At 41.0% G+C, this 14,658-nt stretch overlaps 1 protein-coding gene across 1 annotated transcript in view; it reads left to right on the top strand.

Annotated features, from left to right (window-relative positions):
• The window catches only part of ZNF366 (zinc finger protein 366), a 69,446-nt gene that overhangs the window by 19,387 nt on the left and 35,401 nt on the right, over positions 1–14,658 (top strand). The window contains exon 2 of the mRNA XM_053589001.1: positions 2,584–2,771. Within this exon, the coding sequence (XP_053444976.1) occupies positions 2,744–2,771 (28 nt within the window). The 5' untranslated portion in view covers positions 2,584–2,743. The remainder of the gene's footprint in view (positions 1–2,583; positions 2,772–14,658) is intronic.

The following is a 14,658-nucleotide window of genomic DNA, read 5'->3' on the forward strand; positions in this document are numbered from 1 at the left end:
ACTGCTGGACTCAGTGTTCTTGGGGGTTAAGGGGGTTTGCATGTGCACTGCTGGGCTCAGTGGTCTTGGGAGTTAAGGGGGTATGCATGTATAGGGCTGGCCTCAGTGTTCTTGGGGGTTAACGGGGTAAGTATGTACACTTCGATGAACTTGCCCAGGTTAAACCCATATCAAAATTATCATGACTCAGTGTTCTTTCCTTTTACCCATTTCAATTCTCCCTCCATTAAGGACTTTAGCACATTCAGTATGAAATCATATGTAACAGAAGTTTTATCTTTGAACACTATGCCAGATTTTTTTCTTTCTAATCTTTATATCAAGTGTCATAGTCTTCCTTGCTTATTGCTTTAGTTTGTTAAATAATGAGGAAAGGGCCAGTCTGTCCTTAGCTTGGTAAGGCTGCAACCTGGAGGATGTTTATGGTCCCAGGAAAAGGATGTCCAAAATTCCCTCTATTACTTTCAGCCAATCCAGTCTCTAATGAAAAATTTTTTTGCTCAAATAAACAACAGAATCACAAGACTAATTGCACTAGCCCCGAGGAACCCAATCACAATATTTCATCTTCCTGGAGCCAAGAGAAAGTCTTCTCTGATGTGAGTCCTCCTCATACTTTTCTATTCCAGTGCCCTTCATGGGATAGAAAAATCTGAAGAAGAAATCTTAAGTGGACTGCCTCAGACAGAATTTCAGACTCTAACTTGTTCCAGTTTTTTGAATTCTGTTCCATCTCTAACCATGTGTTTGTGCTTAAAACATCTTAAGTTACTCACCACTACATAAAAATAATAGGCCAGAAGATTAACTTAGTCCACGATTTCCACCATGCCCAGACCTTGAGCCTTCCCCATCCTTTAACAACAAAATCTTATTATCTGAATGTGGGTTCCTGAGGGAGAGGGCCAAGGGTTGCTGTCAGGATGAGGGTATGTGGGGTGCCCTTGGCAGTTAGAGTTCCCCAGGAGCCAGAGAGGACAAGGGTGAAGAGGGGTTGTGGGGGACGTGAAGAGGACGGTGAAATGATACCAGAAGGCAAGGAAGAACTGCAAATATGGCCCCCAAGAGCACACGGAAATAGCTCAGGACTGATTTACTGATTAACACAGATGTTAAAAAGCTATATATTTTAATTCATTATATATTTGTATCCATTAAAGGACAAAGTACTTTATCTGAAGCCAAGTAAGTTGTAGCCTTAGGCAATTTACTTAACCTTGCTGGTCTCTGGTACATAAAGCATGAACTCTAGTGTGGCTCAACTTAATAGAGAGCAAAGCTTGCAAAAGTCTTAGAAGGCACCAAGAGTACAATTTAGGTATCGTGTATTATTGAATAAAATGCCTATTTAGAAAGGAAACCCTTCCAGTATTATTCTATGTGGCTCAGCTAGTAGTCAACACCTAGTAAAGCTAGGTCAAAATTTCACAACAGAGGGCAGTGCCTGTGGCTCAGAGGAGTAGGGTGCTGGCCCCGTATGCCAGAGGTGGTGGGTTCAAACCCAGCCCTGGCCAAAACTTCAAAAAAAAAAAAAATTCACAACAGAAAAGCCCCAGTTGTTGGCCACTTAAAATGGAAAATAAAAGAACAAAGAAAGAAGCCAGGCAGTAAAAAATGGCATGCACCATTAAGGCATTGACTTGGTTCAAAGAGAGATTCCTGAGCTAAAGAAGGCCTCATTTACTGGAATGGAAAAATAGAGGGCCAGGAAATTGCTCAGAGAGCTCCCGTCTTTTCCTGTACACATGGCGATGCACTGTGTGTTGGCTACTGTTTTGGATCAGAATCTCAGTTTTAGAAATAGCCCGAGTCGTGTCCTTGGAAAGGGAGAGAGTTGTGTGTTGCATTTGTGTATGGTGGGGTGGGGAGCATGTTGGGAGGAGCCAGTTAGATGCTCTCTGAATCCAGACTGTTTCCTTGAGCCTCACAGACGGTTGTCAGAACCGAGCTGGCAGACTGGGTAGTCTACCTGAGCTCAGGGAGCCACCAAATATCCTGACCTAGCTCAGAGTTCCCGGGCCAGCTCTGCATGACTGGCTCTGCCCAAGTCTGCTTATTTTTCAGGTGCATACGCTGAACTTGAGTTTTCCATTCAACAGACAGCTACTGGGCAGCAGCCTCCTGCCAGACACTGTTTTAGGACATGTCAGGAAAAAAAAGACAAACATCCCTCTGTGCCTGGAGTCTGCATTCTAGTGGAGGGTTGTGAATAATGAGTAAAATAATCTGTGTGGTGTGATAGAGGATAGGGAGAAAAATGAGGCAGGGAAGGAGAGAGAGAGGGGAGAACTTGGGGGGCAGGGTTAGGTCCTCACAGCAAAGGTGATACTCTAAGGGAAGAAGCCATGTAGGTGTCTGGGAGGAATGCTGTCTGGGCAGAAAGAACTCCCCATGCAAAGGGCTGAAGGGCGTGAGTGGAGTAAGCAAGGGAGAGTGGGGACGGCTGTGAGGGGGACAGGGAGTGACATCATGTGGGGCCTTGTAGGACACTGGGCAGACTGTGGCTATTACTCTGTAATAGATGGAAGATCACTGGAAAGTTCTGAGCAGGGGAGTGACAAGATCTGGTTTACATTTTCGTAGAACCAGTGTGGAGGCCCCCAGAAGCCCAAGGTGGAAGGAAAGAGAAGCGATAGGAAGCTATTACAATGACACTGGAAGGAAGCTGCTGTGGCTTGACCTGGGTAAGGGCAATGGAGGTGGTGAGAAGTGGTTGGATTCTGGACAGATACCTGTGAAGGTGATGGCCGTGTTCCCTCCACATCCAAGAGGTAATAAAGGAAAAAAGAGACACAGCTAAAGTAGACCATGTACCCATTGTTCTGCCTTTGTTCCTTTCTGTTAATCTCGGGTCTATTAAGGGTCAGGCACGGTCGTGACCCTGAACTAACAGGATCCTTGCCGTCATGGAACAAGCAGTCTACTGAGAGAGTCAGACATTAAATGAATGATCACACAAATAAATGTCAGATGACCACTCTGCCATGTGCTGAGTGTCAAAATGGGTCTACCCACCCTGGTCAGGAGGTCCTGCAGAGGGCAGGGGATGCCTGAGCCGGCAACTGAATAAATATACACCAGCCAGGCAAAGGGAGGCTGGGTGAGGGGTAGAAAAACAGTACTGTGGGCCATGGGTGGCATCCACAGAGGTTCTGCAGGGGCTGGGGGGACAGTGTGTGGGAGCGACCGAGAGAAGGAGGCTGGGATGGGGTAAGACACAGCTAGAGGGACAGATAGGGGGTGTACTACAGAGGATGTGCAGGCCACAAGTCCCGAGTTGGAACTTTCTCCTAAGATCAATGAGAAACTACCGGAGGCCTGAAGCAGGCTCATGTCTGCCCATTGACAAGTTCACTATGGCTGCCATGTGGAGGGTCAGAGAGACAGGGGAGGCCTTCTGTGAAGCCGTTGCAGCAGCTCAGGTGCAATTGTGGTGCTTATACCAGGGAGTAGGTTGTGTCGTGAGGAGGAGGATACAGGCAGAGATCTGAAAGGCATTTAGGAAGTAGAACTGGCTTTGGATTGCCCATGAAGGCTGATGGAGAGGGAAAGCCCAAGAATAATTCCTTACGTTTTGTTTAAAATTGTATCAGTGGATGTAAGACTCAATTACTTGTCGACCTCACCTACCTGTGTTGGACTAACACACAGGGAAAGTTAGAAGATTTACTTTTCCTGTGAATCTTTAAAAATAAAAAGTACTGTAGGAAATTTAGTGTCTTGCCTTACCTGCAAGATATTGGTGTGACAGATGACTTCCCCCAGCCCTCTCCAGCCCCATGGCCTGGTCGTAAAATGAACTGATGTAATCTTGTTATCTAAAACACAAGCTAGGGCTGTCTAGTAGACATGTAATATAATTCAAGCCACAAAGGTAATTTAATATTTTCTATCAGCTACTTTACTTAAAAAGTAAAAAGAAACAGATGGGTTTAATTTGAATAATCTACTTTATTTACTATAGTAAATAAAAAATAGTATTTCAGGATGCATGCAATAGATTATTGAGATATTTTATTTCTTATTTTTTACTATTTGAAATCCAGAGTGCATTTTACATGTAAAGCTGTTTCAGTTCAGATTGGCCACATTCAAAGTGCTCAAAACCACATATGGCTAGTGAGTGCTGAAGGGGACAGCACAGCAGGCTGCCATGCATGAGGCTCTGGGAATACAGGTCCTTCTATGGGCATTTGAAAGTAACTAATAGTCTTTATGTCTTTTGTATTTACCTGGATGGAGTTGATGAACATTCTCCTTAGTCAAGTATTTCGAGAACGGAAAAGCAAGCATCTCATGTACTCAATACTAATTTGAATCTAGTGCAGTGGTTCTCAGCCTTCCTAATGCCGCAACCCTTTAATACAGTTCCTCGTGTTGTGGTGACCCCCAACCATAAAATCATTTTCGTTGCTACTTCATAACTATACTTTTTCTACTGTTATGAGTTGTAATGTAAGTATGTGATATGCAGGATGGTCTTAGGCAACCCCTGTGAAACGGTTGTTCGACCCCCAAAGGGTTTGTGACCCACAGGTTGAGAAGCGCTGATCTAGTAGATGAATAACCACAGGCCCGCAAGAGAGGATAAACACAATTAAAATCAAGAAGGGCAAGGAAGGGGAGCAAGGGACTCAGTAGGTGTCCACCTAATGGGTACAATGTAGAGTATATGACACACCTCCTGGGTGAAGGACTCCAATGCAACTTGAATTTTCCTAACACATGCAAACAGTGTAATTCAATGGTATGTACCCTTATATTAATGTGAGATAAAAAAAAAGAGTCAACAAAATAGTAATGCCTTAAATAGAGCCTCTTAAATGCTAAAAGTGAAAACTTTGTCATTAATTGGCAATGGATATTTAAAGACATCCATCTACCACTCTCTGCCTCAGTTTACAACAAGGAAGTGTGGTGGGACCAGATAATGCATAACTACCTTTTCAGTCTTAACAACCATTGACTCCCAGTTCAGAAAGACCAAATAGTCTTTCCTTCTCTCTATCTTATTATCACTACTGAAGAGACCTTTCTCGAAGTCTTCTATGACCTCTGAACAAGGTGGGAAATTGACTAGTTCAATAGTAAACTGATAAAACTCCAAGAATGGCTTTTATTCCAAAGCAAAGAAGTTAAATTTTCAGAGGAATCTATATACTGACTAGATATTTAAATGTTAATGAAACTAATGATTTTTTTAGGTACAATATAGTATTGTGGCTAAGTTTTAAGGAAAAAATCCTTGTGTTTAAGAGATACATTCTGAAATATTTATAGATAAAATAATATGATATTGTAGACTTACTTCGAAATCATCCTAATTGGGAGGTGGGAGAATGGGTTGGGGTATAGATGAAATGAGATTGATCATTAATTGAAATTGGATGTGACATATGGGGATTCGTTCTGTGATTCTCTCTACTTTTGCAGTTTGAACTTGTCCATGATAAAAAGTTGCTTTTTTTCTTTTCAAAGTAGTTCTTCAGACTTCCAAAGGTTCTACTACTGGTCAGATTTCAAATGTCCCTCTTAAAGCCTGTGTTTGCCTCACAGTACAGATAGAAAAACCTGCTTGAGGGCCAAGAAAGCACGATTCTTAATATTATAGTAGGAAGAAGCCCCAGGCACATAACTCCCATCGTACTTTAAATATTTCTGGTGGTTTTAGTGGTAACATGACTTTGCCTCTTGTCCTTCCCCTTGGTCAATATTTATAAGCAGAAAGCTGTGCTTCCTCTGATTCAAAAAGACCCTCAAACTCTGCCAGAGCTTCACAGGTGCCCAGGGAGTGTGGCAATATATCTCATCTCAGACAGGGCACGTTGCACACATAGAAAGGTGCAGAAGCTGGCTCACTGGCAGAACCAATGGTACTTCTTCCCGGCATTTCGGAGGCTACATGTTACGGAGATAGGCAGGAGCTATATGAGGAAGGAAGTCAGATAGGCCAGGAGACCCAGCATCTTGGACCCACAAGGATGAGGTCTGTAGGTCACTTGTCATCCTGAGTTGCCTGGACACTGTCTCAATTTCTAGGATAATGCTCTCTCTGTATTCAGAGAGAGATGTCTGGCCTCCTCCCCTCTACCTTGCCCTCTCAAACATCGTAATAAGGGATGAGGAGGAACTGGACTCCACCTCCAAGTCATTCCTGCAGACACTGTGAGTTGCTGAATGGTGTGTTAAGAACATGAGACAACCTTGTAGGGCTGATACCTTCAGGTACTTTTGCCTAATGAGCTGGGATCTTCTGGTTTTGGCACCACTAGTTGCTTGACCCCTCACCAAGAATTGAAGAGTGTGCATTCATTTTTTACTTCCAAGGGAAAACTATTGTTAATTTCTTTAAAACAGTGTCTACAAAAAAAAAAAAAAAGAAAAGAAAAAAGAAAGAAAGGAAGGAAGGAAGAAAAGAAAAAAGAAAAAGAGAGAGAGAAAGAACAGAACTTAGTCTGGGAATGTTTTCCTTTTGCATTTTCATCAGCCAAAAAAAGTATTGAGTTTAGGGTACCAACATACGGCACAAATGTTAATTTTAAGGAAAATCTGGCACACTCAGCATGCTAAACTGTGCTACTTTCTACACATGTGATTCTTGACTTCAGTGGTGGCAATATAGTGCCAGATTTTCTTAAATGTCAGGCATTTTAAGAAATAATTTCTCAGAATTAAAAATTACACGCACAGAAAAAATGGAAATGCTACTGTGATGTTTCTAAATAAAAGGAATTTGACCCTCAAGGGAAGACAAGGCCACAACTGACAGGGGTTCATGGTGGACCACGAGTTGACTGTCACACATCGGCCAAGAGCTGTCTGGACAGTATGTTGTAATCCTATGGAACATTAATCAGATGATAATCTGCGATGTAAGATCTTTGAGTGGAAGTAGAGGTGGTTTCCCTTGGAGATTCCCCGTCTGTTGTAAGAACTCAATGATGCTACCTAAAATCAGATGAGCAGGTGAGAGTTATTCACAGGAAAAAAATTCCTCTTCTGGATTAAGAAAAAAAGTTATTCAGAGGAAAAGTCTCTGCAAACTCTAGCATTTGGTTGTTCTCACGATCAGAATAGTCTGGTGCTGAAATACGAAGGGCCTGGCACTCTATACTTAGTCTTACTAAGTTTCCCTTGACCATTTCAGTTTATGAAGTTCACGTTAAGTACAGATCTGACTCTCTTAACTCCTGTGGCTCATTACCATCCACACGCTCTCGGGGGATCTTTTCTAGATCATCATCCACATCATAGATAAAATGCTCGTGTCAAGATGAGTCTGCTTATGAGTCAGAGTCTGCATTTCTAGTTATTTTCATACCCCTATAAGAGGGAGAGCTCTAATAGTGCACTTCCTAATGGATTGATGAAACGGTGTGGGGGAAGAGGGAACTGGGACTGACACAGAGCCTTATGGGGACCAGGATAGTTCTAGCAGGAAGGTGACACATGAGCTGAAATTCCAGACCCTGGGGCTCTAGAACTTCAAAACTCACTTATTTTCCCCATGCCTCTATCATACGGAAATATTAATAAAACCTAAAGGAGAAGAAAATGAAAGGAGTCGTATAGGGTAAAAAGATACATTTAAATACATTTAAATAAAAGATACATTTAAGTATAAATTACGTTGACCTTTTGGGGAAACAATTTAGCGATATGCATTAAGACCCGAAAATTCATATACTTTCACTGTCCATAATTCTGCTGCTAGAGAATCTAATCTAAGGAAATGTGTTATTTGTGTATTGCATAGAAATATATAGTAAATAGTGTTGTAAAAGAAAACAATCATATATAGTAAAAGACTGGAAGAAACAAATCAAAATATGAATTATTACTCTTGGTGCTATTATTGATTATTTTAATTTTCTTCCTTAGATGTTTCAGTCTTAAATTTTATAATGGTAATGAATTTTTATTATTAGAAGGTCATTAAAAATAAATTACATAGATCTGTTCACCTTAATCTAATTCTGGTGGCAACATATTTGTCTTTTAATAAGTCTTGAACAATAGCCAGCTTGTCACAATTGCTTTCAGGACTTTTTTCTTGTTCTTTTGCTCACCATGTAGCTGTGTGGGCTTTATATTAAAGCTATTTGCCAACAGCCCTGTGAGCTGAGTCACCTTCAGTGTCAGGGTGTCTGCACAGGCTGCTGATCCCTTTTTGTATATCCTCCACACTCTTTGTTTACATGAAGTTCACAGACATGAATCACCCAAGGCTCTTTTCTTCTGGAATAAGATACACCAAGGTCACTCTGTAAGTGTACCTTGCTTAGTCCTCCCAAAAAAGTTCTAAGGCAAGAGCATTCTTTTTTTTTTCGTATATTTTTTTTTATTAAATCATAGCTGTGTATATTGATATGATCATGGGGCATCATTCACTAGCTTCACAGACCATTTGACACACTTTCATCACACTGGTTAACATAGCCTTCCTGGCATTCTCTCAGTTACTGCGCCAAGACACTTACATTCCACATTTACCAAGTTTCACATATACCCTTGTAAGAAGCACCACTGGTGTAATCCCACCAATCCCCTTCCCTCTACCCACCTCTCCCCTCCCTCCCCTCTCTTTCCCCCTTCCCCCTATTCTTAGGTTATAACTGGGTTATAGCTTTCATGTGAAAAACCTAAATTAGTTTTATAGCAGGGCTGAGTACATTGGGTACTTTTTCTTTCATTCTTGAGATACTTTACTAAGAAGAATATGTTCCAGCTCCATCCATGTAAACATGAAAGAGGTAAAGTCTCCATCTTTCTTTAAGGCTGCATAATATTCTATGGTGTAAATATACCACAATTTATTAATCCATTTGTGGATCGATGGGCACTTGGGCTTCTTCCATGACTTAGTAATTATGAATTGGGCTGCAATAAACATTCTGGTACAAATATCTTTGTTATAATGTGATTTTTGGTCTTCTCGGTATATGCCCAGTAGAGGGATTACAGGATTGAATGGTAGTTCTATTTTTAGATCTCTAAGTGTTCTCCATATCTCTTTCCAAAAGGAATGTATTAATTTGCATTCCTACCAGCAGTGCCAAAGTGTTCCCTTTTCTCCACATCCGCGCCAACATCTCTGGTCTTGAGATTTTGTGATATAGGTTAGTCTCACTGGAGTTAGATGATATCTCAAAGTAGTTTTGATTTGCATTTCTCTGATGATTAAAGATGATGAGCATTTTTTCATATGTCTGAAGACCGCCCGCCTGTCTTCTTCAGAGAAGTTTCTCTTCAAATCCCTTGCCCAGCCTGCGATGGGATCCCTTGTTCTTTTCTTGCTAATGCGTTTGAGTTCTCTGTGGATTCTGGTTATTAAACCTTTGTCGGAGACATAACCTGCAAATATCTTCTCCCATTCTGAGTGCTGTCTGCTTGCTTTACTTACTGTGTTCTTGGCTGTGCAGAAGCTTTTTGAGCATTCTTCATTCATGCTGAGTTTCTCATTAATTGCTACAGAATAGCTATTTACTCTAAAAGCCCAAAGCTTTTAGAAATTATAGGTAGTTCTGCAAAACCTGGACTGAATTCACCCACATATTGTGCTTAATAAATAGACCCACATGAGTTACCTCTTTCCAGGTGAGCTCCTCAGTAGAAAGGTGTTTTGTTATTTATTCACTCCATTTTTCACTCATTTAGTTTAGTTTTGTCTTAGGTTAGTCTCAGTCAGTATTTTTTTCAATAGGCAACTTGATGGAACTATTTCCCAACACCTCATTAAATGATGTTATCAAATGTACCATTTTTATAAGAAAGCCTAAGAAAGTTAATGATCTAACAGAGTCAGCCTGTTCCTCATAACCAAGACGGGAAGGGGGGGAGATGTATTGATTGAAATCAACCAGAACCAAGCCATTCCACTCGAAGTCAAAAGGCTCCAAGGAGCAGAAAATAGGTTATGAGAAAGCACTTAAAAGAACTCTTTTGGCTGAAACTTCCAAGAAAATATTTTTTACCCAGAATCATCTTCTAGATTTGATCTATGGAATCCAGGCTCTCAGAATAGGCCCCTTAGTATCTTACTTGCCTTTTGCTCACAACCTCATCCATTTGTCACACAATCTTATTCAATCCAGCTATTTCTGCACACTTTTACATTGATTTGGAAAGTGTTCTTCACACTTTGGTTTTAGTCTCTACTCATGAAATGTCATTTTCATTAGGGTGATTTAATTTCATGAATGTGACTTTGGCCTTAGATGAGCCTTGGGCCTTGTATACCACATTTCAGATATTGTTGCAAAATAGGAGTTTGTGAGGCTGCTTGCATCTTCTTTCTTATATATTGTTTTTCTCCCTTTGTTCACATTCTCAGAAGTGAAATGTTGGTTACATTTGAATGTGCTATTTTCACATAGTTTTTAAATCTGAAAGTCAAGTTTAATCTCTGTCTCCAGTTTTCTACCCTCCAGTCATTTAAGTTACTTGAAACTAGTCCCAAACAGTTCTGCTTTTCTTTAACTTGTCATTAGTATTGTTCCTACTCATTGCCTTTTGATGGCTTTTGCCAAGTTTTCTACTTTGTAAGTAGTCACTTTTTGATTGATTTGTAGATGTTCTTTGATACTGAACAGTATTCTTTATCATATGTTGTATTTTTTTTTCAGGTTGCCATATCCTTTTAAATAGCATCTGATCTTCTGTAATCATGCTATTCAAACTTTTCTAATTTCTAACTTTTAGCCACAGATTTTAAAAGCTCATAGGCTTAAGACACAGACTCACAAAAGCCCTCTCTACCAAAGAGTTGGAACTTTGGACTTTGAATGAAGGCGGTACAACGGCCCCTGCTATATTGCTATTTTTTTTTGGCAGGGGTTGGGTCTGGGAGAAATGGTAGAACTTATATTCATCCTGAAGAAGAAGAGCCCATTTTGAAACTAGGAGAATAGAAAAGAAAAAAGTCTCTTGGAGGAAAATAGGGAGGGGGACGGGAATGGTAATAAAATGTATGTGTATATAAGAGTCATTTGTATAATTAGAAGTTGGATAATTATTCTGTCACTTTTTCCAAGTTCCTGACCTCTAAGCTGATTTAGCAGAATTGGGGGGCCAATTTCTCCCCAGACTTGACCAATCTAAATGATTTAGTGGACAGGGTTCATGGGGGCCCGTTGCCCAGTGGATGTTACCACTTTACATTTGCAAAATGTTTCCTCACTTTGCAAAGATCTTTTACATACTCTATTTTCTTTGATCATTATTAGCAACCATGTCAAATGAGTAGGGTCTACCTGGGTTTTCTATTCTTTTTACAGGGTAGAAATAAATTGAATCTCAAATTAAACTTACTTTCAAAACTTAACTTAGTGATTGAAGGAAGCAAGGTGCAGTATGCTGTCCACTACACAGGGGCAGTGTGGCCTAACAGAAGATGTGCAGGCAAAGAGACCGGGCACGTAGGGATGGAATGCCAGCTCAGCCGCTTGCTTGCTCTCTGACCTCAGGCAAGTAATTTCCCCTCTGTGCTTTTATTTCTCATCTGTAAAATGGAATCCCATCTTACAGGATTGATATGGGAATTAAATAATATAATGCTTCATTTCCTTTAATTCTTTTATCTTTTTGGTATTATGTACTCTTGAGCGCTACCTTGACACTTGCATAGGAGTGGGAGACACTGAAGAAATGGGAGAGCACAAAAGGCCTCTGCACAGGCCTGGAACAGCAGACACTGCATAAACCTTACTCCTCTTCCACCCCTCCAATTCACAAACTCGTAGGAGCTAGGGTGACCTTGGAGGCTTTCCCCTGAAGGTTCCTTGTGTGGTTTTACAATCCCACTCATTCAAATGCCTTTTCCCATCGAAACATTTAGACTGCTACTGGCATTAAGAAATATGACTCATTTAAAGGGGAAAAAACCTCAATTATTTACCCAGGAGGCCATTATGTAAGCAGGCTCAGTGTATATAAATGGAAAAGATCACTTATTGAATTAAAAGATTCCAGCGGCAGGTTTCAAGAGTAAGCTTAGAGTTGTGATTAAGAGCAGAAGTTGGTGAACCATAGCCTCCAGGTTAAATCTAGCCCACCATCTCTTTTTGTAAATAAAGTTTTATTAAAACACAGCCACTCCCATTTGTCGACTATTTTCATTAAAACTGGCAGGATTGAGTCATTGCAATAGAGATTATGTACCTCACAAAGCTAACCTATCTGATCCCTTGCAATAAAAGTTTGCCAACCTGTAGTAAGAGTGGCTATTTCCAGGCTATGTAATCTTAGGCAAATTATGTATACTCATGGTGTCTTAAATTCTTTATCTACAAAATGGGAATAATAATGGTACTGATTAAATGAGATAATCCATGTAAAATTCTTACATGAGGTTAAACCCTCAGTTACCAATAGCTATTATTATTATTACTAATATTATTGATGTCCAGTAAAGCTCTTAGGCTAAAACATTCATCCTGAGCCAGGAATTAAAACCTGTTTATTCATCCTCAGAGGTCAATAGCAGCTAAAATAGTCCCCCTTCCCTGCCATAGTCATGTTTTCTTAAGATCAGCCATTTCAATGGCATTAGTTCAACCTTCAGGACATTAAAAGCATACTCCACTGTTCCTCTACGCTTAACGTAGACATTTGGATCAGTGGCAACGAGTATTTTCCAATAGTTTGTGTAACCTAGCTGGGAGAGGGAGAGCTGAGTGAAGCATTCTGTTGGAATTAAATGTCAAGAGTACCAGCTGCTTCTTTCTAAAAATATGAGCTAGATCTTCTAAAAGGTGTGAACCATCAATCAAAGTATGAGACGATTTTCATATAGTTGTTTGTTGTTAGAAATTGTTTTCTAATTGATATAAAGAAAACTAACCTTTTGACAAATGGCTTTGAAAGCTATTGAGGCAGCTGAAATCCCATTAGTCCCATTTTGCCTCCTATATATGGTGGGAAATGCTTTCTCAATGTAAAGAAGAAGTCTTATCCTGCAGTCCAATCAGCATATAGAGGTGATTTCCAAGAGAGAAGTGAAAAAATAAAAATCCCACAGCCCAACCTTTCAGCAGTATCATAGTCATGCAGAGAGAAAACCTTCTCCTTCCCTCTTCCTCATGGCCCACCCATCACTGGGTAGGGGGTGGGTGGCAGGTCTCCAACCCAGCTTCTTACCAGGTGGCTGGGCAGAGCCTTGGTGAAAGCATGGGAGGAGAAAAAGGGATGGGCAAAGTCTCAGCTCAAGACACACACGTGCTTATAAGTAGTATGCTTGTGAGCACCCCACCACCCTCTTGAGGCTACAGCATGACCTGTCCAGCATGCTGTCCTTCATGATTTCTTGGACCCCCAAAAGGCCACTGCTATAGGTTGTGCTTCATCAACACAGCCTTGACATACAGAAAAGTATTCTCCCTATTATCAGTAGCCTGGATTGGGGGTGAGGGGGTGGCGGGGAGGGATGACTGAAAGTCCTGGAGATTCTCCCAGACTGCCTCTCCATCCCCATCCACAGTTCCCTCATTCTCATTCAACACAGGCTCACTGAGCTCTCCCTACAGTAGTTTTCAGCCTTGGGTGACCAGAAGAATTACCCACTGAGCTCTTAACAACATCAATGCCTGAGCCCCACCCCAGAGATCCTGTGGCTATTTAGGTCTGGGGAGAGGGCTAGGCATTGAATTTTTAGGTGGAGAAGGACATTCTACGTTAAAAACTTACCAAATGATTCCATGCACTGACACTCTTTTAGAGGGACACAACAGTGAACACAGCCTAGGTACTTGGTCTCCTGGAACTTATGGTCTAGTAGGGCCAGAAAGATAATAAATAAAGGAATGGCCAAGATATTTTCTAATAGGGCTTCCAAGGAAATAAAACCTGGGGCTATGACAGAGAGCACTGGGGGAAATGGAGAATTATAACTTCAGGGTGGTCAGGGCATCATTGCTTGGGGTCCCGTTTTGCTTCTTTGTATGTGGTAAGCTCTGTTAGTGCTCAGGCCAGTGAAAGGGCCTGCTCCTGGTTCAGGATGGCTAGAGTCACTGAGTCCCCTGAGCTCAGTTTCTACTGGCTGATGGACAATGGGGACCCTGATTGGACAGGACAGCTCAGATCAACCACTGTAACTGGAAGCCATCTCAGACAGCATGCCTTACCCTCAGTGGTTTGGTTCCAGAATCAATGCTCCAGCCCTCATTCCCATTCACCTAGTATGAAATAAATAGCAAATCTTGAGCAATCTTGTTTGTTAAAAATTTTGTTACTGTGTGTTTTCTCCATTATGTGCACTTCTTTGACTACTCCACTGTGAAGTAATATCCTATTCTCATCATTATTTATTAAATATAACTTTCTGAATCATTAATATTGATAATACCGAAAGCAGATTGAGCCACATTTACTCAGGGCAGGCACTCTGCAAGATAATGATCTCATTTAATCCACTGCTAAGGTAGACACTATTAGCCCCCATTTCATAAATTTGGAAACTAAGCCCCTGAATCTGAAAGGCTAAGAGAATTCAGAATATGGCTTACCTTTTTAGGTCCCTTCCAGCTCAGAGAATCTGTGATCCTTTGATTTCTAGCTAGTTTCCCCAACTAGGTAGCAAGCTTCCTGAAGAAAGGCATTTCACCTTATACATCTTTGCAGAAGACTTCTGTATCTCCAACCTGCTATGTGCCATTCTTGTAG

This window comes from Nycticebus coucang, chromosome 1 (genome assembly GCF_027406575.1).
Source record: "Nycticebus coucang isolate mNycCou1 chromosome 1, mNycCou1.pri, whole genome shotgun sequence".
Taxonomy (NCBI): Eukaryota; Metazoa; Chordata; class Mammalia; order Primates; family Lorisidae; genus Nycticebus; species Nycticebus coucang.